At 48.4% G+C, this 22715-nt stretch overlaps 1 protein-coding gene across 2 annotated transcripts in view; it reads left to right on the top strand.

The window, feature by feature from the left end:
• Positions 1–13391: 13391 nt before the first annotated feature.
• DSCAM (DS cell adhesion molecule) overlaps positions 13392–22715 on the top strand; it is a 718005-nt gene continuing 708681 nt past the window's right edge. Inside the window, exon 1 of one of the 2 annotated variants that reach the window (XM_087861321.1) lies at positions 13392–13578. In XM_087861321.1, the coding sequence (XP_087717447.1) occupies positions 13392–13578 (187 nt within the window). Of the gene's footprint in view, positions 13579–14025; positions 14096–22715 lie in introns of those variants that run through there. The other variant, XM_087861322.1, reaches the window with a different exon arrangement.

Here is a 22715-nt window from a genome sequence, read left to right as displayed (position 1 = left end):
TTCTCAGTCCTCGTTTAATTTATAAGTGGAGCCCTTTGGTGGATAAAGAGAATAGAACTCTCATGTTTCACTCCTTTGCACCTGCTACATTGCGACACATCCATACCGGGGATCTGTTTGCTAGACTTCCACAGTCTGAGTCACCCCTGAACAGCAGAGAAATGCTGTTTTACCACACCTTCCCTCTGCTGGGCTGTCTGAGGCTATGCCCAAGCGGTGCCTGTCCGGCACAGGGTGCTCTTTGTCACCTGGGCTGGCCCCACTTTTGCTTCACTGTCCTGCGTAGTGAGTTCAGATCAGGTGGCTGTGATAAGCCGACTGTCCTGAAAGTCCATGAATAAGAGAAAGGAGAGTTTGCAGCATTGGGAGATTGGCATTCTTCTCCTGGTAGCAAGAAGCTCATTCTGGAAATCTGCCTGCAGGTAAGTCCATGGCTTTGGGCTTTCTCTGCAGCTTCCAAGTTCTGTCCTCTGAGACGGGTCACCGCAGTTTCTTCTAGGAAGTCCAAGGATAGAAGAAGGAACTGAGTGAAAGAACATTTTTGTATTCATCCTCTCTTCTTCCTCTAGTGGTTGATTATGGAAACCCCCAACCTAACAGATGGTTGGGTGTGGGGCTGTGTTGAAGATACTATTATTAACGGATGATATGCATGTGTCCTCCGCAGAGAGTCCTAGGAGGCCAGCTCTCCAGCCAGATGATGCTCTGATATTTTATTGTCTGGGACTAAGGCAGCTCTGTGCACAGAGGAGAGAATTCTAGAGTACGCTGTGTTCTCTCTGAAGGGCAAGGATAAGAACTGATTCTGCATTGATCTTTTCACTAACTGAAGGAAGAAGACTTCTAAGTCTTAAAGGTTGCTTCCTTGGCATTTGACTGGCCAAGACCCCAGTGTGAATAGCTAGAAAATATTTAAATTCCTACTGGGCTGATTAAGAAGCACAAATGCAATTTTCCGAGTAGACATGGGTGAGCAATCTCTGCCTGATTTGTTGGTTCTCTGTGGTTTATTGAACCAGATATGCTAACAACCCTTAGGGATCCGTCGTGACTCAAGCTTAACCCTTAGCTGGGAGAAGCTGTGGCTTCTCAGAGTTGGGAGGGTCCTCAGAAGCTAAACAAGTTAGAGTATGAAAGATATGAAAAAGGGAGAAGGTTCTAGTATTTATACAGTAATGAAAAGTAGGATGATTCTGGGTTGTCACTTATTTTTATTACTTTATGCTTGTAAGTAGCATCCATAAATATTGATTAATTTAGGTTGGTAGGGGGCAAAAGTAACCCAGATATTGTAATACTTAGAATATATGCAAAATATTTTAGAGCCATAAGTCATGACACTGTAGAAAGTTGAAGGGTTGAGTTTCTCATGTTCATGCTCATTAACAGGGGTGAGAGGGAGAGATGCACATTAATGTCTGTCTTTTTCTATAATGCAAAACCTGCTCCATATTTCTCTTTTGCATCAATTCAACTAGGAAGAGCGAAGGCTGAGGTATTTCAAGAACAATTCTCTGGCTCTAACTCGGCGAAGAGTACCCAGCACTGCCCAGTGTAACCGTCTGCAATGATGCAAATGTTCTATAGCTTCACCATCAGTGTGCTTGTCACTCGCCGCACGTGACTGCCAAGGACTTGAAACATGGGTAGTGCAACCGAAAAACTAAATTTTCATTTTATTTTAATTAATTCACCTTTAAATATAAATAGCCACACGTGGCTAGTGGCTGAAATATTGGTTCCGACATATTGGACAGAGGTATAGACAATAACTTCCTAAAGCTCATTAATATATTTTTTATACTAACGGCTTCTAATTGATAAATTACAATGATGCATGGTAAAATGACATAAAATTAATAAGAAAACATCTGTTAGATAAGAAAACATGATTTTGTGAAATTTTGTATCCCATGTTTTACTCCAGTCCCCCCTCTGAGATGCAACTATGGACAATAGCTTCCTGTAGCTCTCTCTGGGACTTGTCTATGCATGTATAAACACGTAAATGTATACACATTTCATTACCTAAGTGAGAACATACAGTACCCACTGTTTTCCCCATCCTACTTCTTTCACTTCAAAACATCCTAATCTTGGTGTATGGGCTGTAAAGCGGCCTCATCTTTTTTAATGGCTGCATAGTGTTCCATTAGCTGGTTGCACCATATTTAACTGGCCCCAATAGTGGATATTTTATTGTGTTTATTATTATTATTTTACTTTCCGTTGTTATTGCAAATACTAATGTAATGACTATCCATCCACGTATATCTTTGCACCTGTGCATGGCTGGTCTTTTCTATGATAGCAAATTGCATGAGAAGAAAAGTCTCGAAGACAACAACAAATCGGTGGGGATTTAATAAGTGATCTTCCTTGTGTCACTCTCCGAAACAAATCAGATTGAGCATAGTTTTCACGGGATGGGTGTCACGCTGATTGTCATGTTGTCGTACTGACTCTCTGCTCACAAGAAGTGGCGGCTGTTTTGCTCACTTGTGCCTGTAGTCAGGGGCCACAGCAGGAGCTCAGCAGATCTTTGTCAAATGAACGAGGAGATGGTCCACTTGTAAATCATACTCTGAGGTCTTGTGCCCGCTTTGGAAAACGTCGACTGAGGATTGAATGGGTTCCCTTTGTCACAGAGAGCAAAGGCTAACAATGGCTCTGGCCATCAAATATTCTTTATTTTTTAATTGCTTCGTACCCCTTCCTGGAATAACATCCCCACTGTTCCTAGAGAAATGGGAATAAAGAAGCTGAAATACTGAGAGTTGCTCTTCAAAAGTTTGCTTGAAATTTGGTAAAATCCTATGGAAATTAGTATGGATGAAGATGTCATTGCCCCTTTTGTGGACCATAAATTCTGCTCAGCTGCTCCCTTGGGTCTCCTGTGGCTGAAAGGGCCCTGCCCTCTGCCACCACAGCCCTGCCATGTTCCTGCAAGGCAGTGGACACGAGCCATGGCACAGAAGGGGAAACTGACGTTGTACGGTCAATCTTGGGCGTGATTTTCAAGGTCTGGCTTCTCCTTCCCAGCTTTCCCCACCATGGAGCTCCACGAACACTCTGGCCTTCTTCCAGAAGCACTTAGGCTCCCTCCCGTTCTCCAGAGCCACTCCAGGCCTCCTTCCCTTCTGTCACCTCCTCTGGGTGTTGGCTTCTGACTCCTCCTCTACCCTGTGGCTCAGCCCTCTGTGGGGAGTGGGGAAGTGAACGCGCCTTAGGGATTTTTATAATGAGAGAAAAGCAGCATGAGCTCTCACCCAACACATTTTCATAGTAACAGGAGCGGCAGGGGGAGCACAGGCTTGGGTCCGTGGATTCGAGGCTGTGGATGAAAAGAAGGAGAAAGACTAACAATACAGGGAGAAGAGGCTCTTGACTCCACATTTTGGTCTCAACGAGGCAGGACCAGAAAGGTCAGGAGAGAAGGAGACCAGCGAATATTGACCTTTAGGGTCAGCACGCGGGCTCCACAAGCGCCCCTCATATTAGGTCACATAGACCCCGTCAGGCTTCCTAACTGATTTTATTTTCTTTCATTTTTGTCTTTTAATTTTAGACATTCCTTTTAAAAACTTTTATTTATTTATTTGAGAGAGACAGAGAGGGTAAGTGGGGAGAAGGGCAGAGAGGGAGGGAAAGGGACAAGCAGACTCTGCACTGAGCGCAGAGCCCAACATGGGGCTCAATCCCATGACTCTCAGGTCATGACCTGAGTCGAAACCAAGAGTCCCACGCTTAACCAACTGCGCCACCCAGGCGCCCCTTAGATGTTCTTATCAAGAAAATGAAAAGGATCAAACAACCCAGAAAAGGTAATAAACTAGTAAAACATGGGTCTCCTGCTACATAGATGACTACCATTAACATTTTCATTGTAACATAGTTCATATAAAAGAGCTCATGTTATACATTGTTATACATGCTGGGTTTTTCTAAACCAATCTTTATTTCTTTCAGTAAGTTTCTTCCTTCTCTCTCCCTAGCTCCCCTCCTCCCTCAACCCTGTCAAGTAACAAATGTTTACATTTGCTGTGCAGCATTTCCCTGGCCTTGTGAGTTTGCGTGAACCCACATACACAGTTAAATGTACATGCACACAGATATGGAGTTTCTGCTATTGTTTGATTAACAAAAATGAGATATTTTATTTTATTTTTAAAAATTTTTAAAAAGATTTTATTTGAGAGAGAGAGAGAAAACGAGTGAGTGGAGGGGCAGAGAGAGAAACAGACTCCCCGCTGAGCAGGGAGCCCAATATGGGGCTTGATCTCAGGACCCTGGGATCATGACTTGAGCCAAAGGCAGACGCTTCACCAACTGAGCCACCCAGGTGCCCCCCAAATGAGATATTTTATGTATTCCTCTGCATCTTTCTTTTCTCAATTAAATGTGGTAGAATTGTCCTCACATCACTGATTTATTTCTTTATTTTTTGACTATGATGTTCCAATGTTTGCACATTCCAAAAAATTTATTCAGGACCCCTCCTTGATGGGCACACACATGATTTTTTTCTTATTCGTTTTTTCTTTTTTCTGTCTATTGTCTGACCAAACAACGCTGCAGTGGATAGCATTGTACAAATAGCTTTAAGTACCGGTTATTTTTCACCTCAATGGGAGAGATTCCCAAGAGTAGGATTGCTAAGTTGAAGGTAAGTGTATTTTTGTTTTGTTTTGTTTTGTTTTTTTAATACTTATCACCAGAATCTGTTAACAGTAAGGAAAGCTATAAACACGTCACATCGCCACCAGCAATGTCTGAAAGCGCCCTTCCTCCCCACATCCTGCCAACCTTAGAATCCCACTTGTTTTCTTTTTCATTTTGTGGTGAGATGCAATATGGAACGGTTATTTACAGTTACATTTTGTGGCTATGAACGTGGCTGGGCATCTCAGGTTTACTGGCTGCGTTGTTCGCTGCTTCTGTGAATGGTCAAATTCGAATCCTGTGCCCGTTCTTCTATAGGCTTGATGGTCCTTTTGTTACTGACTGGTCAGTGTTCCGTCCGCTGTTGGTATGAGGACATCAGCCGTCCTGCAGGTGGTGACTGTCCCCCCCCACCCCCGGCCTGCACTTGTCTTCCATGTTGCTTTGCTATATTTTGCTGTTCCACAAGTGCTTGTAGTCGATGGTCTTCTATTTTAGAGCTTCTGGCTTTCTGTCGTGTTTACAGGTGTCTCCCGGGCCCCTAGATTGCACACACATTCTCCAGGATATTCTACTGTCTGAATTGCTTGGTTCAAAAAACTTCTTTTTTCAATCTTTCAAACGTGGGGATTTTTTTGTTTAGTTTTTACATCAAGCGTTGAAATATGCCTGAAATGAGGTAAAGCTCTTATTTTTATTGTATCCTGTTCCACTTCTCTAAAGACATTTAGTCTGGGGGCGCCTGGGTGGCTCAGTCCGTTGAGTGGCTGACTCTTGACTGCAGCTTGGGTCATGATCTCGGGGTCCTGGGATCGGGCCCAGCGTTGGGCTCTGTGCTTAGTGGGGAGTCGGCTTGAGATTCTCTCTCTCCCTCTCCCCACCCCAGCTTGCTTGCTCTCTCTCTCTCTCAAATAAATAAATAAATCTTAAAATTAAAAAAAGACACTCAGTTTTGGTTCGTGTAAATCAAAAGGAAACCTTCGGGATGTTTTCTTTTTCACCACTTATGCTTTCTGTATCTCCCTCTCCCCCGTCTTCTCCGTGCTCCTGATCTGTCCTATTGCTGGCAGCCCCGTGGCATAGGGAAGCCACTGCCCAGGGTCACACACTTAGTGGCACTGCACGTGGTCCAATCCACAGCACCCATCTTAAGCACCGTGCTTCAGACCCCCACACACTCCAGGAAGCCAGGCTTGTCCCCTCGCCCTCTCCACTTGTGCTTGGCTCTTGCTCCTCCCTGTCCTGTCCCCCCAGCAATGACGGTGGCCCTTGGGCCCTCCATCAGCACCTGCCCAGTGTCATCTACTGTGCTAATGCCACGGGGCTGAGCTGTGGCTGGGGACACGGGGGTCACCCGACAGCCCAAGTCTGCTTTCCCTACTGTTGCCCCCAGGGCCACACTGGGTCACATCACACGATGCCAAGGCCGCGGGCTAACTCCGTGTGTGATTCTTTCTCCTCATCCAGAACCGAGGCTCCACCTGCCATGAGATCCAAACCCAGTGGCCTGAACTTCTCACGTCTCTGGGAGTTTTGTGTGAACATAAGGCTCTCCTGAGGGGCAGTTTGCCACCCCTGGTTCTGGACCCAGGCCGGCTTGCAAGGGCTCAGTCCCACTGGCAGACTCTGTCCTGCTTGCCCATCTCTCCTCCTCCCAGCGGTGCCCTGCCCACGGATGGGGCTGCCGGACGCACCACTCCCATGGGCCCATCCCTTCCCATGCAGTGGTCTCCGCTTCCCAGACCTCCCTGGTGTGTACACCCGCCTTGTCCTTCTCTCACAATTCACATCCCCAGACTCCGGAACGCATCTTCTGGAAAGTAACTTGTTAGAGCGCTGATCAGCAAGCCACCTGCCTGGTGGGGAGTAAAGAGGTATTTGTTTGGATGACATGTTTATGCAGATAGAGGTTATGTGACACCTCTTCCATCTGGGTGTCCTTCTCCACTCTTGTCATCCTCTGTTTCCCAGCAAGTGGAGTGGCAGAGATGTAGCCCAGGGCTCCTGGCGTGGCCTCATGGGCAGTTGCTCTCAACACTCAGTCTGTCATCGTTCAGCAGCTGCTCACTGGGCACTGACTGTGCTGGGCGTTGCAGTCGGCATGCCGAGTGTGACAGGGACGACAGAGACAAGGTCCCAGTGCCACAGAGGTGGGGGCACCCGCTAATAGTGCCCACAGTTACGGATAACTGCGGGGCGTAGATACAGACAGGCCAGAAATGCTGTGTGCGGGGCTGCAGGCAGTGCTCTTTGAGGAGAGGACAGTTGAGGGGAGAGTGAGCCCTGGGGGCAGCTGACCCAACAGGGTTCATGTAGAGGCTGGGGGCGTGCCGGTTGAGTGTGAGGAAGGCCAAGGAACCCACGTGGAGTGTGGGAGCAGGGATGCAGCAGGAGACCTACCCGCCAGAGCAGGGTGGTGGCGGCGGACAGCACAGGGTCTGCAGCCATGGTGCGCACTTTGTGAAAGATCAGAAGGCAGTGGGGGTTGTGAGCAGAGCTTCCTGTGATCTGGAGTGTGTGTGTGTGTGTGTGTGTGTGTGTGTGTGTGTGTGTGTAAAAGACCATGCTGCCTGCATTATAGAGAATAGGCTGTGGGTGTGAGGGTGGAAGACGAGAGCAACATTAAAAGCCTCTGAGAGATGGTGGTGTCCCTAGTTTTGGGCAGCAGCTCCTCTGTCCACACAGACATCCCACTTGTAATCCTGGAGTCATCTTGGTGTCCTCCCTCTCCTTCACCCCTTCCTCCCCCTCTCTCTCACCACTTCCTTCCCCCCTCACCACTTCCTTCCCAATCTCACCACCACTTCCTCCCACTCCCTCACCACTTCCTCCTTCTTCCTTACCACTTCCTCCTTCTCTTTCTCATCACTTCCTCCCTCTCTCACCATTTCCTCCCTCTCCCTCACCACTTCCTCCTCTCTCTTACCACTTCCTGCCATCTCTTCTGTGCTCAGAGGAGACTGGTCCTTACCAGACCTATGGGCGTTGTGCTTGGATTCAGGCTCTGCCTCTACCTAACATGCTGGGTGCTATAGTGCGTGTTTCTGGACCTTTCTGAGCTGAGGCTTCCCCATCTGAAGAATGGGAATGACAGTAATAGCACTTATCTCACAGACGAGAATCGAATTTGGTAAGCATCCACAGCACTCAGCATAGAACTGGACATGCCAGTGCTGAGTCAATGTCAGCGACGAGCTAAAGGACCGCTGCATTGATGGTGACAGCAGCTGTCGTCACGATTAGTGGGATTTCTGCCTTCCCATGGTCTCACCTTCCTACTACCTACCAACATTACAAGATGCAAACTTCTCCATCCCCGCCGTACCATGACTTTCATGGGGTCTCAGTCGTTTTCCATCTGAACTCAGGCTAATTTTCTAACAGTCTCCCTGTGACCTTCTCCAATCCCTAGGCCATTGTCCACCGTGTCCCTAGCAGGGAATGTTTCTGAAACATAAATCTGGTCATATCACTTCCTGTTTACCATATGTTGTGGCTTCCTCTTGCCTTCAGGATGGAGTCCAAACACCTCCTTGCACCAATTCTTCTGTTTCTGTCCCATTTCCTACATACCTGTTCCCAGCATGTGCACACACACGCACGCACACACACACACGCACATGCACACACATACACACACACACACACACGCACACACATAGACACACACACACACATAGACACACACACACACACTGGCTGAGTTAGATGTGCCACCCCCTAATTAAGGGGTTTCTTTCATCAAATTATTGCAACTATTTCAATCCCCCACTGAACTGTGAGGTTGGTAGGGACTGTCTAGCCACTGTTTTTTTTAAAGACACAGTAAAGTGTATAAGTGCACTCATCTGAAGCATACAGTTTGATGAATTTTTATATGTGTATGTGTTCTTGTGACTCCTACCCAGATCCAGATAGAGAATATGTCGAGCAGCCAGAGTCTCCTGAGTACCCCCCCTCCCACCTACTGGTCCCCACTTACTTTAGCTCCTGGGGGACTATTATAGCCACTGTCGGTAGCAGGCACACTCGGAGTATTTGTGGATGGTCTCCATCAGTTCACTGGAGGATAAACGGGATGGCCCACTGACTCTCTTGACCATCTCTGCCCCTTGCATTTCTCAGACCAGAGGTAATAATAGTGCCTGATTTCAATTTATTTATTTATTTATTTATTTATTTATTTATTTTTTTAAAGATTTTATTTATTTATGTGACAGAGAGACAGCCAGCGAGAGAGGGAACACAGCAGGGGGAGTGGGAGAGGAAGAAGCAGGCTCATAGCAGAAGAGCCTGATGTGGGACTCGATCCCGGATCGCCAGGATCACGCCCTGAGCCGAAGGCAGACGCTTTAACGACTGCACTACCCAGGCGCCCCCTGATTTCAATTTAATCAAAGTACTGGCCGCCATGATAATAAATTAATTCAAAATGTTTCTACAGGTCCGGCTACAGACAGTAGTGACTGCCGATGGTGGTTCTCTGTGTAATCCTTATCAAACCAGCTCCCATACCTCATTCTATCATCTCAACAGTCTGTAAGCTAAGAATAGCAGGTATGGTTATTTCATCTTCCAAGGGAAGCAACTGAGACTCCAGGTAGTCTGAACTCCTTCTCTGTGCATGCCCACCACAAAGGGGTGTTTGGTGCGTACGGCGCATGGCCATTTCTGTTGGGACAGCCTTCCCGTGCCTCCTGCTTTTTGATTTCAGGCTTCTTGGGTCCTGTTATGGGATCAACTGTGTCTCCCCCAAACCGTATATTGAAACCCTAACCCTCAGTATCTCAGAATGCAGCCTCGTTTAGAAGCAGGGTCATTACAAGATGCAATGTGAGTACGATGAAACCGTACTGGATCAGGGTGCGTCCCTCATCGAATATGTCCTCATAAGAAGAGCAGGAGAGACACAGACCCACGCAGTGGGAGAAGGGCAACTGAAGCTACAGACTGGAGTGGGGTATCTCCAAGCCAAGGACACCAAGGACTGGGGGCCACTAGAAGCTGGGAGAGGCACAAGGATTCTCCTATAGGTGTCAAAGTAGAGCCCTACCAATGCCGTGATTTTGGACTTCTGGCCTCCAGGACTGTGAGGTAGGGAATTTCTGTGGTCATCCAGTTCGTGGTACTCATTTCAGCAGCCTGAGGACATGACCCCAGGTCCCATTTGGGCAACCCATCGTCCTCTCGGTCAGCAAGGAGCGAGCCTTCCCCCTGTGGCCACAGTTGACATTTCCACCTGAAGCACCTCCTCAGCCATCCATTGATGGGTAAGCCCAATCCCTCCGTTAGAACACGGCTCAAATGCCACCACTCCAGAGATGCTCTTCTTGATCCTAGAGAACATGCGGGAGTAGAAGGCGGAATTCGGATGATGCCGCACCCCAAATGGCCGTTGTTTCTTATTTAGCATAATTCAACGGGGCTAAGAGTAGCCTCCTTGAATTTGCCTCTGTTCTGCTGGGGAGGCTGCGCCAGAGCAGTAGGAAGACAGTGGGGGGCCGGGAATGATTCCTTAAGGAATGCTTTCAGGACAAATGTTGATGATCTTGAGAAGGCCAGGTGTTACCATGAAGTTGGAATACAAGGAAAGGAGAATTTCATTATTGGAAGAGGTCATGGAGAGCACATGACCTCTGGCAGATGGAAAGCTGGCCCTTATCCCCCCTCCCCCAAAACCACCTCAGGGATATGACCTTGAGAGAGTAAGTTGCAATTGAGACCATCTGGAGGGTACATGGAACTGAATCTCTTTAAGGTCTTTGTATCAAGGGTTAGGATTCTGCAGGGCGGGATGGAGATGCAGTTCTCTGTGCTGGAGGGCAAGCCTCCCATGTAAGTTTCCTTGCACATTTCACCTGCTGCATAGCCAGCCCAGCCCCGTGGCCTGCCCCTTTCTTCTGTCTCTCTTGCCCCTCCACCTGCCTGGGGCCAGTTTCAAATTTCACCCGCAGAACTCCCAGAACTCCCGAGGGAGTTCGGCAATCAGAGTTAAAACCTAAATGTATGTGATAAAGTTCCTGGTGTCTGCTTGATCAGGGGGAAACACTCCTTTGCCTTGACTCAGTTTTGCACTTTGACATCTTAACTGAACCCGAAGGCTCAGCTAGCCTGCTGTTTCCTCCAAAAGACTTCTCCGAGGGTGAGTGTGAAGTGTTTTCTTCTGAATTTCCCCATGATGTTCTGTGCACATCTTAGAGCGGCCTTCGCTTTCTCCCTGCATTACCAACCGCATTCCATTTCACGGCTGTTTACTGCGTGTGTCTGCGGGCCAGGCACTGTGCCAGGCCTCGGGACTGCTTTTTGAGCGGGACAGACACAGTGCTTGATCTCATGGAGCCCACGATCTTGTGGTATAGGTGTGCTTTTATATTGAAATATGTTCTAAAACTATTTGTGAAAAGAGTGCCATGTGAGGCCTGTTCTAGATCATTATTAACCTATTCAGTCTGTGGCAGATACATCAGGCGGACCCCCAGAGCCCGTTGGCTTCATGGGGGTGGGACCGGTGCCTTTGCACTGGGTCCTGCCTTCTGGAAGGGCCTGCCCTTGGGGTCAAAATCTGTGCCGCTGCCATCTTGAAAATTTTATTACTTTAAAAAATTTAAAAAACTTACGACTTTTAAAAATTATTCCTTAAAAATTTTTTTTCCTGCGTTTTTGGTTCCTGGACTGTCCTGCCTCCTGCCAGCTTCTCAGGAGGGGTTCTTGCCTGCCCTCTCCCTCCCTCCATGGTGCCCCGGGTTGTGACCAGGCTCCTCCCCACCCCATCCTGCAATCACTGGCGCTCTCCCATCGGGCGGCATCTGGGAAGAGGAGGCCTGGATTCTGCCATCGCCCTCAGTAGGCCTGGTAGGGGCCCGGGTGTGCGCACAGGGAGTGTTGAGATTGGGCATACACATCGTGTGCTGTTTTAGGGCAGGGCCGAGTCGCGGCTGTCCCTGCCCCAGGCATGCCCTTGCCATGATCTGTTCCTCAAGTGACTTGAGCAGGGCCAGACTCTCACCACCTCTGATCCAGGTGCAAGTGATTCCTAGCTTGGAGACGGAAGCTCCTTGAGGATCTCCTGTCCCCGTGCATTGGGGCAGGGGCCTGAGGGGACGGGGGAGCCCTGGTGGGGGCACAGTGCCTTGGTCCACGGAGGGGGTAGATGTGAGCTCTTGGTGCTGCACTGAGTCCCGGGCACTTGGCAGGGACTGTTCCCATGCCCAAGGGAACATGGCATTAAATAGGGAATAAAGAACACCATGACAAGTTGAGAGGGACTGAGAAGGAAAGGGGAAAGTTTCACATTTTAGGAGCTTTAATTGTGCTTTTCCCCTTTTTGAGAAAGGAACTCCCCATTTTCATTCTGCAGGGGATCCTGCAGCCAGCTCTACTCCCAGACCCAGCAACGGCCATGTCCCGATTGATTACAGTGACCACACATGCTAGGGATTTGCCATCAGATCTTCCCAACCATAGGAGCGAGGAACCTTGATCATTTTCATTCTGCCCATGAGGATAACGAGGCACAGCCTGCGTGTCCGGTAAGTGGCCAAATGGTGCTCTGATGCGAGTGTTGTCTGACCCCGGTACTCCAGCACCTGACCATGAAGGCTGAGAGGAGCCTCGCGCATGGCTGGTGTGCAGTTAAGATTTTGTGAACTGAATGCTTGGGTGGAGGAGCTGGATGTGGGAGCAGAAATCACGCCATCACCTGCCCTCCTGGACTGCATTTAGGAAAGACCTGTGCGGGAGCGCCCAGTGTGAGCAAAGCCAGAGGACACGGGGGTGTGTGGTCGGGCAGGGCTGGGCCTGTGGTCCTGAGTGGGCGGCAGCACGTGACCACCTGCAGCTGCAGAGCAATGGCGAGAGCGCAGCATCACGGGCTCAGCTGGCCCTTCCTCCCACACAGGGCCTGGCCATCTTGTGCCCAACTCTGGTAAAGCACCATTTTGTTTCTGCCTCACCATTTGCTTTTCCTGTTCTTTTGCTAGCTGTTCTAGGTGTGCTTATTTCTCCTTTTGCTATGGAGGAAAACGTGGGGCCTAGGCAAAAGACACCCAGTGCCCAGGAAGCCCGCTCATTTCTCAGGAGACCACCCTCCACCACCCCAAATGCTTCTCCTCAGTCTTTATTGCCCTGGCTCTGAGCATTCTACCTTGGATCCTAAATTGGGGTGCATTCCAGCTTTTTTTTTTTTTTTTTTTGCAAAGTGATAAAATATGGATGCATGCCCTTTTTAAAGCTTTTATTTTAATATTATTATGACTTCAAGAACCATACAGAACATTCAGGAAATATAATCATGCTGGCTTCTCACAGTAATGTGGAAGGGGTTATATGTTTGGAATTAACTCAAATTATCAGCAATTTTAATCAGTTTTTTTTTTTTTGCACCATTCAGAGAGCAAAATTAGAATTGCCTGTGTTTGTGTTCGACAGTGTATTTGAGATAATTAAAAATTAGCCCGTGAAACCATAGAGATCTTTATAGGAGCAGGAAGGATTTGGAGGCAGCCTTTCCTTCCAGGCAAATGAACTGGACTTTTATGAGAGTAAATATGAAATCTGAATCCAGCTGCACATTTTATTAAAGCTGCTAACATCTCATGGTCACCTCTGCTTAGCTGGCAGCCTTCCGGAATAGTCACCCCTGGCCGTATCTTATTAGCAACCTGCAAGAAAATAACTAAAAATAATCGGCTGTTGAAATGATTATTTAAGCCTCTAAGAAATGCATCCTGATGACTGTGCGTGACTGTGTGGTGGCTGCGCTCTCCTCCGTCCTGCCTCCAGTCCGGCTCCACTTCTCCGCTGCTGCTTTAAGACTGCAGAGCGCCCCAGCGGCCAGAGGCAGGGGAGGGGGTCCCCGCTCGCCTCCGCGCCGCTCGCTCGCTCCGCGCCCGCCCGCCCGCCTCCCAGGCAGGGAAGGTTAGCGAGGGATCACTGCGATTCGGGCCGCGGGAGAGGAAAGATGAGCCTGCCCGCCCGCCTGCTGCCTGGATGTGGAGGCTGAGGGCTGGCGCACGGGAGGCCGCTTGCTGCGCATTCGGGGCGCCGGGTGCCCGGGATGAGCTCACGCCCGCGTCTGCGGCTCTCTCCACCTGCCGACCTGCCGGCGGCCCCCTGAGCTGACGGCGCACCTGGGCTGCAGCCCCGCCGGCCCGCTCTGGCCGCAGCGTTGGGCGCGGCGCCCGGGAGCAGGTGTGCAGGAGCGCAGCGCGCGGCGAGCGCAGCCCTCGCCCCGGAGCCCGGCCGCGCCGCGTGCCCGGGCGGCTCGGCAGCAGCGGCGGCGGCGGCGGGCGGGCGGCGGCCCCCGGGCAGGTGGCGAGCGAGCGGAGCCGGGCGGAGCGCGGGGGGCGAGGCCGGCGCGTCGCTCGCGGGAGGCCGGGGAGCAGCAGGGGCATGTGGATACTGGCTCTCTCCTTGTTCCAGAGCTTCGCGAATGGTGAGCCTTTCGGTTTGTGGTGAATTTCATTGCTTGTATGGACCGGAGTGTGGGGGCATTGGATGCATGGGGGAAGTCTTTCCCTTCTTCTCCCCCCGTCTGTGCTTAAATCGTCATGGGTTTCTTTTTTTTTTTTTAATATTATTTTTATTTCTTTGGGGAGGAGAGGAGGCAATGTAGAGAGGCCGGGGGAAAAATTGCTCTGTAATCATTTAAAGGAGCTTACCTAGCAAAGTGACAGCTCCGAGCTAACTCCAGTACCAGATAGCTACCTCATTCAGAATAAACCAGGTTTGGGGAGAGGAGGAGAGACCGGGAAGATCGCCGCTTTGACACATTACAACCTCAAAGGGACGTGACATTCCAAGTGTGGGCAGGTGGAGGGTCAATTAAGAACACTTGCTTTCACATGCAAAGCTTTTTGAGCTTTTAAAAGATGGGCTTTAAATCTGCTACAATTCATCCCAGGCAGCGATGAAGCCTTTAAGAAAGATCTGTCCTTCCACCCCCCTCCTCCCCAACCTTCTGGGTACTACACATTCCTCACAGTCATTTATGTAAAAATATGCACTCATAAGCATGACATCATCTGAGATGTTGACAAATTTTAAAAAACACCTGTACAGTTGTACAAATGACATCAGTGAATATCGTAAATAGCATTCCTTTCCTTGTGCCCACCAATATTACATTTTGAAATGCTTTCTTCCTGGGGATTTGGAAAGCTCTTGCTCTTGCCTGAGTCAGACCCAATTAGTAAGTGTGATTGCACCTTAGGTCGCCTGTCACCGCGTAAATACGAACTTACATGTATGAATGGCTTCCTCTCATTTGGGAACTGGGGGAAATTGTCATCATTTGGCATTGCCTGGGAGTAGCTAGCTACAGCCTAAATTCCCATTTCAAATTTTGGAACACAAATCTGCATAATATGTATGACTTGCTGACAGTTAAAATTAAACCATTAAGCAGAATCCCCTACCCAGGAGAGAGAGAGCGAGCGTGGGGGCGGGGGTGGGAGGGAGGAAATCTCGCCCTGGTGAGAAAATGCCAGAAGCCAAGGGGAGGCTCTAAGATTTTCTTGGAAGATGCACAGGGAAGCTCTGAGTGTTAGCTGCATAGGGGTGCATTTTCTTTGCCTATGTAGATAGCATCCTAGGAATCATCACACTGACAGGCCAGAGGAAACGCATAAACTTTGTAAAATTAAAAAAAAAATGACTAAGAAAAGGTGGAGCTGAAAAAGGCGCTCCTGAAATTAACATGGAAATGATGCTTTGCTCTGTAATATAACCTAAAGCAAAGTGTTCAAAACTTTCATTTGGAGGTTTCCCAGCAGGAGAGATTCGCAACAAGTTCTGACATGACCCCATCTTTCCCAGAGGGCACTCTACCTCTTCTGCAGCCTCATGGGAATTTACCTTGGGGGAGAGATCTGCTGTAGCTAATGTGTGGTGAGGCATCAGGAAGGTCGGCCCTTTATGCTGCTTTGCTAATGTGAACTCGGAGAAAACATAAAAATCACAGACGTCTTTCCCGTGCCTCCAAGCCTTGACGGCCTGTCTCACCTGTCAGGGCGTCCATCTCTGGGCTCCTTGGAAAGGCCAGGATCATAGGAGGAAATGAAATCTCCATCCTATTGGGAAGTATGTGTTTCAGGCTGGCGGAAGACTGCCAATCAGTTCCTATTTTACAGTTTCACGGTTAGAGGTGACAAAAATAGTATGGAAGAATTTCTGGTACCGTCTCTGATACAGGGATGCTGTGAGTGTGTGTGGCCTTAAAAAAATTAATTTTCATGCTAAAAGAATCACAAGAGAATCATAGTGAGAAAATTGTGTAAGACCTCAAATATTCTACATGGAAAATATATGCAAAGACTATGTCTGTGCATATGTATGAGCATAGTCTCCTTTTTTGGGGGGGGGACATTATCTTCTTACACCTTTTTTAAGACCTTTAAAGTTGATTGATAATCACCATTATTGGGACTGTAATGCACACAGGTAGATTTCACCGTATAAGGCTGTACATGCAAATGAATATTTTACATGGCTGTATTATGTGGCCTGATGCTATCTATCAGAAAGCTATGGAACTCTTATATAAAAATGGCCCTCTCTTTATATGACCAAGCATTAAAAAAATTAAAAAAAAAAAAGAAAGGCCTGACTGTAGACCTCTGGGCTCTTTCATTTTTTTTGGGTGCGGGGGGGGGGGGGGTCGGGATTAGCTTTAAAGACTTTCTCAATGAATGATGTTCAATGCCTACTGTGCAAAGGATCATAAAATATATGGTCATGTGAAAATAGACTAAGGGTCCAATTTGGAATGCTGTCTGTTCATAAGACCACATTTCAAAAATGTGAAATCAGATGGTTCTTACCTATCTGAATGAGACTTGTTGAAAAATTTTTTTCTTTCTTTTTTTCCCCCCCCAACTATCGTAGTTTGGTCTACCTTAATTTTGAAAAATTCGTGAATGTGTGTGATAAAAGATCTATGAATTCTAATACCTAAGCTGATTACCCCTAGGCCTCAAACAGCAAAATGTCTGACATGATTTTAAAAAAATCTATTTGTAACAGATTATGCAGTTTGATATTTGGGGCACTAACAAAATAAGAATGGGCATCTGCATTTTCACAGTAGGCAAGAGCCTTTTTCCTACTGATGTCATGGGCTGTACGTTTATTTCTTAATAAAAGCATGGTTGCTGGACAGGCTGGAGACCGTGTTTTGGGTGACAGACAGAAGTGAGAGAGCCGTGCCTTCATGGGTTAAACCCTTGAATGAATTACCTCACCTGATCAGGTGCTGTCATCACGTTTAAAGCAGTCAACTTGTTCTGCAGTGTTCTGGAAATACTCGCAGGAGACCTTTGGTTACAGTCCAAGGAATCCGGGTTCATGGACATGCAGACACACAGCCACACACACGTCCCTGGGTGTCTCCTTGGGACAGGATCACGCTGCGTTGTGTTTGAGCACAATTTCTCGTGGTTTCAACCCCACTGAGCACATTCGAGTGTCAGATTCCTCTTAAAAACAGAGACCGGCCTCTGGAGAAACAGAACGATAAACAATAAGCATATTTATTACCTATAATGCGCTTTTGCCAGGATCTTTGCATCTCTTTGGATGTGCACACACGTCCCTGACACCTTTTCCTGAGCCTTGGAATCTTGACCTGTGCTGCTTTGCTGTTTTCATGGAGCTCATGGAGCTGAGAAGCTGGGTGATGGGAGAGAGACAGGTGCTTATCAGAGTGGAGGTCGGGGCTCAGCCCCTGGTGGGCCTCACCAGTTCATCGCCACAGGACGTTACATACTGCAAACGGGACGTTTTATTTAAATTTAGGAGTAGACCTTTGTGAGTACAAGTGCTCCTTGAGGGCTTTTAAAATGACTTGTATTTTATTCATGTAAATACACGCAAGTAAACAGTGTCATTAGGTGAATAATTTCAGGGCCTCCTGCCCTCCTCTCCCTCCCCTGTTTTTATTAAGCAGATTCAAATTCTATCTCAGAATTTCAGAGCCCACCTGAAATTTCTAGGTCTCTTAAGCTGTGTGTCCCTGCCAGATGCCCTCTGTAGGAAAACAAGATGCCACGCAGACCTTTAATATATGCCAACCCGTCCTTCTCTACATCTCAACTCCCTCCTGGGTGCTACTTTGTCATGACCACAGTTCGTTGCTGCCTCTGGGAATCAGGGACCCGCAGGGCAGAACGGGGACAATATGCAGCATACTGGTAAGGGGAAATAATTTTGACCCCCGAAAATTGCCAATCCCAATCTGAATCCCTAATTCCTGGACCTCCACATAGCTGTCAAAGTGTTTTATCACTGATGTGTCTGAGATGAGAGGCAGTGAGGATTTTCTGAAGGGACTCAGGCAATGTGCGTTGAAACTTGATGTAAAATTTTGGGCTGAGAGAGGAGAGAGAGAGATGGAGAAGGTCATTTTATAAGGAGAGACCTGTGAACACTGCAGGAGACTAGATATTTCTGGTTGAAAAATTAAAGGATGGATTCCTCCGTGGACACATTTACAAAATCGATGGCATCCGAATTTCACAAAATTAGCCGAGTTCTAGGGGTGCGACTGTGAACGTGCCTCCTCAGTAATGGACAGGCGGTGGAGACGGTGCATTCAGGATTAGCGTAGGCACGGCATCCAGTAGCATTTTCTCGCTTTGCCTGTGTGGGGTGCAGCCGGCAGGGCGGGCAGGGCCCGGGGCGTTCTCGTGCAGGCAGCCGCGTCTGGGCATCTTCTCGGCTGCGGGGCGGAAGTGCACGCCGGCTCTTGGTGACCGGCCCCAGCGGCCGGCCTAGGAGACTGGAGAGGTGGTGCTACCTGCATGTCAATTGTGTCCCTGCCATAGGACACTAGTGGGCGGCAAACCTCACAGACCGGTGCAGACTGCCGCCTTCAGCTGAGCGGGGAGCCCGCCGCCTCCGGGGGAAGCACTGCTGCGTGCGGGGATCGGAGGCTTTCCTCCCCGCGTTTTCTCCAGCCCCAGGGCCCGGCCTCCCGTGGCTCGGTGCACTTGTCCGGGAGCAGAGCGAAGGCCAGGGCAGGGAGGCAGGGGCCGGCCGGCTTTGTTTCCGATTTTACAAAGGAGGGCCCCGTTCGCAGCACTGTTGTGAAACCTCGAAGGTGCATAGAGAGGAAGGTGCATTTGCATAGCCCCTTCCAGACCGGCGGGGAGCCGGCCCAGAAGCGTGTGCGTCTCCTCCTGGACGTGGCAGCTCCAGGAGCAGCCCCGTGCCTGATTGGCTGACCTTCCAATGTCATTCCAGGAGGCTCTGCTTGCTTCTCCTCCTGCTGATGGTGACAGGGGTGATGCTGCCGCTCCCGTGCCTCTGCGGTCGGTCTGTCTCACTGCCACGAAGGGCCCTGTGGCCGGGAGCCCCCTCCCTGCTCCCCCAGGCAAATTGGGCAGCACCTGTTCACCTGGGCCCGTGTTAATTCTTCACCTCCCAGAGAACTGGGCACAGAAATTCCCATCCTCTGTCTCCCTCCCGCCATATTTGTGTTCTTTTTAATGTGTTGAAAATAGAAGAAAATTCAAAGTTGCATTTCCCTCCCTGAATTTATGGGTTAAGATAAGGCAGTGGGAATGGAAGATTCCAGCAGCCGACATGTGCCCAGTTCTGAATTCGCAGAGTGCAGCCCACAGGGTGCCTTCTTCAGGTGACACCATCCACCAAGGGGGCAGGTGGGAAGTACCACGGGGCAGGTAGATGACTGATTTCTGGCTCAGAGGTTAGAGAGCTTCTGGCCAGGATGTTGGGCAGGGCTGCATTCAGAGACCTGCTCTCCCAGATTGGTCCCTGCATTATCCTCTTTCATAGAACCTTGACCATTCTCGCCACAGTGTCTGGGGTAGTCCATAACTGTTTACCTCTTTGGTGCCTATTTGGCCCGTGACTGTCCCCGTCTCTAGAAGGTAAGGTCCACAGTTTAGACACACTGTGCAGAGAGCCTGTATGGAGTAGGTGGTAATAGATGTTGGCTGAGTGAATGAAGGGACAGATGACGGGCAGAGCCCTCCTTCCTTCCTTCCCCACCCCTCCTTTCTCCCACACACCTCTCTGCCGCCCTCGCTTCACCTCTCCTTCGCTCCTTCTGGGCCCCAGTCTCTAAACCATGGTGAGAAAGAAATGTAAGCAGCTGTGTGGATTCCTGGACTCCTGCATCTCGTTCTGACGCAGGGACCTCACGGTTATACAAGCGTTTATTTGCTAGAAATGCTTCCTGGGCATTTTTCTCTCTTTTCCAAAATGGATTCACATTTGGAATAGGCGCTGGGACTCCATCACAGGGACGTTATGGTGGAAAGTTGCTTTAGGTGCACCTCTTGATGTGGATTGCGTCAAATGTCCCAGAAAGTAAGTCCATAAATACACCGGCCCCCTTGTTCTCAAGTGTATGCTGCCAAGTGCACGATTCAGAAATCCTACACAACGTTTGCCGCCCTGCTGCCTCCTGAGAGCCGGTCAGAAACACGAAATCGACAGAGGTTTCCCTCGGGACTCTTGGGAATTCATTTCTTCATCAACGAGCCACCCGGGACATCAAACAGAGCTCCCTTTCTTAGCCCTTAATTGTCTTTAAAAAAATCACATTACTATTTTCTTAAGTATCCCCTTGATTTATGAGTTTTTTAGTGTTATCTCTTTTTTTCTCATTTTGCAGCAGAACCAAATATAAAAGTTAGTTTCTTCATCAAAGTAACATGAAAGGAATACATTTTATTCATTATTGAAATTTTGACTTTTGTTTAAAGAGTCAGATTAGGTGTCATAGTTTACAATATTTACTATTTTTTTGATATTTGGAGATCTATATTTGTTCTATGTTGATCAATAACTATGGTATTTAAAAAAGTCTTTCGGCTGGGTGAGTTTTTGGTCTTTAAGCCCCCCGAAATATGGAAATATATATCCTAGTTTAGCAGAGAAGGGAGGAAGGAATGGGGTCGACAAGATATTTGTCGAGATAAGAGGAAGGAAGGGGCTCCTGCACAGAGAGACAGAATGACAGAGATTAATAAATCTTGCCGGCATCCCTATTTAAGTTATTTTTACGCAGACAACAGTGAGTAAGATTTAAGAGTGAGCAAGCAGTCCTATTTATAGAACGCCGTTTTTAAATGCAGTGGTTGAGACAGTGAAAGAAAGAATGGAAAACGCGAGAGATCACCTCCACACCGAATGCCGGCTTCCCCTAACTCCCCAGCACCGTACAGAATTTTTGGAGGAGACAAAAGAAGACATACCAACCCTTGCTGAGGTCCTGAGAAATCTCTTTGGATGCTGCAGAATGTTCTAGAGACGCTCCCTGGGTTTAAGTCTGTCTGACTTGGAGGTGGGGTGGGGAGCCGGTGTATACATTGTTTGGAAACTGGGCCTGGGCAGGCCTGAACAGGGAGTGCAGGGAGGGTGTGGAGCGTGCTGTGTGGCCACAGATACTCGCTGGGCAGTGCGCATTGCCCCTCTTGCAAGGGGTCAGCCACAGAAAGTGGGAGGGCCGAATCCATGGTCTTATTTGTCGCGGAGCAATTACTGAGAGAGGGGTTCAGATTGAGGCTCTTGTGATGATCACAGTTTCCTCCGTGTTAGGGACTAAATTCTGGAGATTTAAGTTGTTCTATCCACTCTCGTAAATGGTCAGGCCAGGTGGGGAGGCCAAGTCACCACCAGCCGCTTGATTGACGTAAATATGTTACAGGACAAAGAAGAGAGAGCACACCTGCTCTTAACAATGGACTAGTTTTCCTTCCTAGGGTATCTGTTCCTTGTGACATTTTGGTTTTACTAGTCTCACGTGGGCCTTATTTTCTACTGAGAGTAGAACTTTTGATTTTGTATGGAAATACTGCTGATTTACAGGTTGGAGATCTGAACAAAAGCCACGTCCTGACCAACCCCCCGAGCAGGGACACTGTGAAAAGCATTTGCCTTTTGTCTTGTGAAGAAGCGTCTGTAAAATGGGCCATTTTGTGGCCATCCTCTCCAGACTGCGGAATGCACATGTTTTCTGAGGTGGTGGAAGGAGACATGAACTATTCAATTACTGATTTTTATTAATGTGAGTCTTGCCTCTTTTAATATTGAGACGAGGAACCAGGAAATAGTTTTAAGCTTTATTTTACACAGAATTTAAGTAATTCCTGTTGTCTGCTATGCACAAATACAGTGAAAATTTAGAGTTCTTTTTTCCAGATACCCGAACTCTCCAATTACTGGATATTTCTGTGAAGCTGCAGTGGTTATAACACTCCCAGTGAAGATCTTGATGATCTCAGGGTCCCCAGGTGCCCTGTGCATCCTCGGGGGATCCCCGTGAGGACCATGTTCAGCTGGGACTAGAACCCCCAGCAGGCAGGATGCTTGCTGAGGTGGCCCGCGTCACATGCTGTGGAGCCGGGCCGTGTGAAATGGCCCGTGGCAGTGGAGACCCTCACCAATTATGCCTTTTCCTAATATTGAGTAAACCATTGACATTCCTCATGAAATCTCTGCTTCCTCACTCACTGATTGAACTCCAGGGTGATGGCAAGATTTCTGTGATTATGTCCTAGGACAGAAACAAAGTCCAAAGGTAATTAGAACCACTGCAGTTCTGTGTGTTTTTAAATTTTATTCCTTTTTTTTTTCCCAACATAAAAGACCTGAGTTATGCTGTGGAAACTTTTGAGTAAACATATTTTCTCATTAGAGAGACCCGAGATTCATTTCTTCTCTCCACTGTGGCCTGATTTGATCTTGGGTTCCCACAGGACACCAGAAACCCCGAATCCCAGCCTGCTTAATTACGGTGTTTATTTCTTAATATTGGCTGTAGAGCATTTTTAACCACTGATTTGTAGTGGCCTGGGTACAAACAACAGTGCTTTGTAATATGACATGTGAGACTTCAGGGGTGAGCTGAGGACCCCCAACTGTAACTCAGTCAACTTGAGACCATAGAGAGGGCTTCAGGGTTCATTTGTCAGCCATCCTGGACCTGGTCATTGCAGTTCCTGCAAAGGTAGCCAATTTGCCTCTCTGGTGGCCAGTGAACAAGAAATGTATAACCAATGTGAAATGCTCTCTAAGGAAAAGAATGA

This window comes from Ursus americanus, chromosome 4 (assembly GCF_024610735.1).
Source record: "Ursus americanus isolate L20-20 chromosome 4, mUrsAme1.1.p, whole genome shotgun sequence".
NCBI lineage: Eukaryota > Metazoa > Chordata > Mammalia > Carnivora > Ursidae > Ursus > Ursus americanus.
This window is presented reverse-complemented; position numbering and strand designations above follow the sequence as displayed.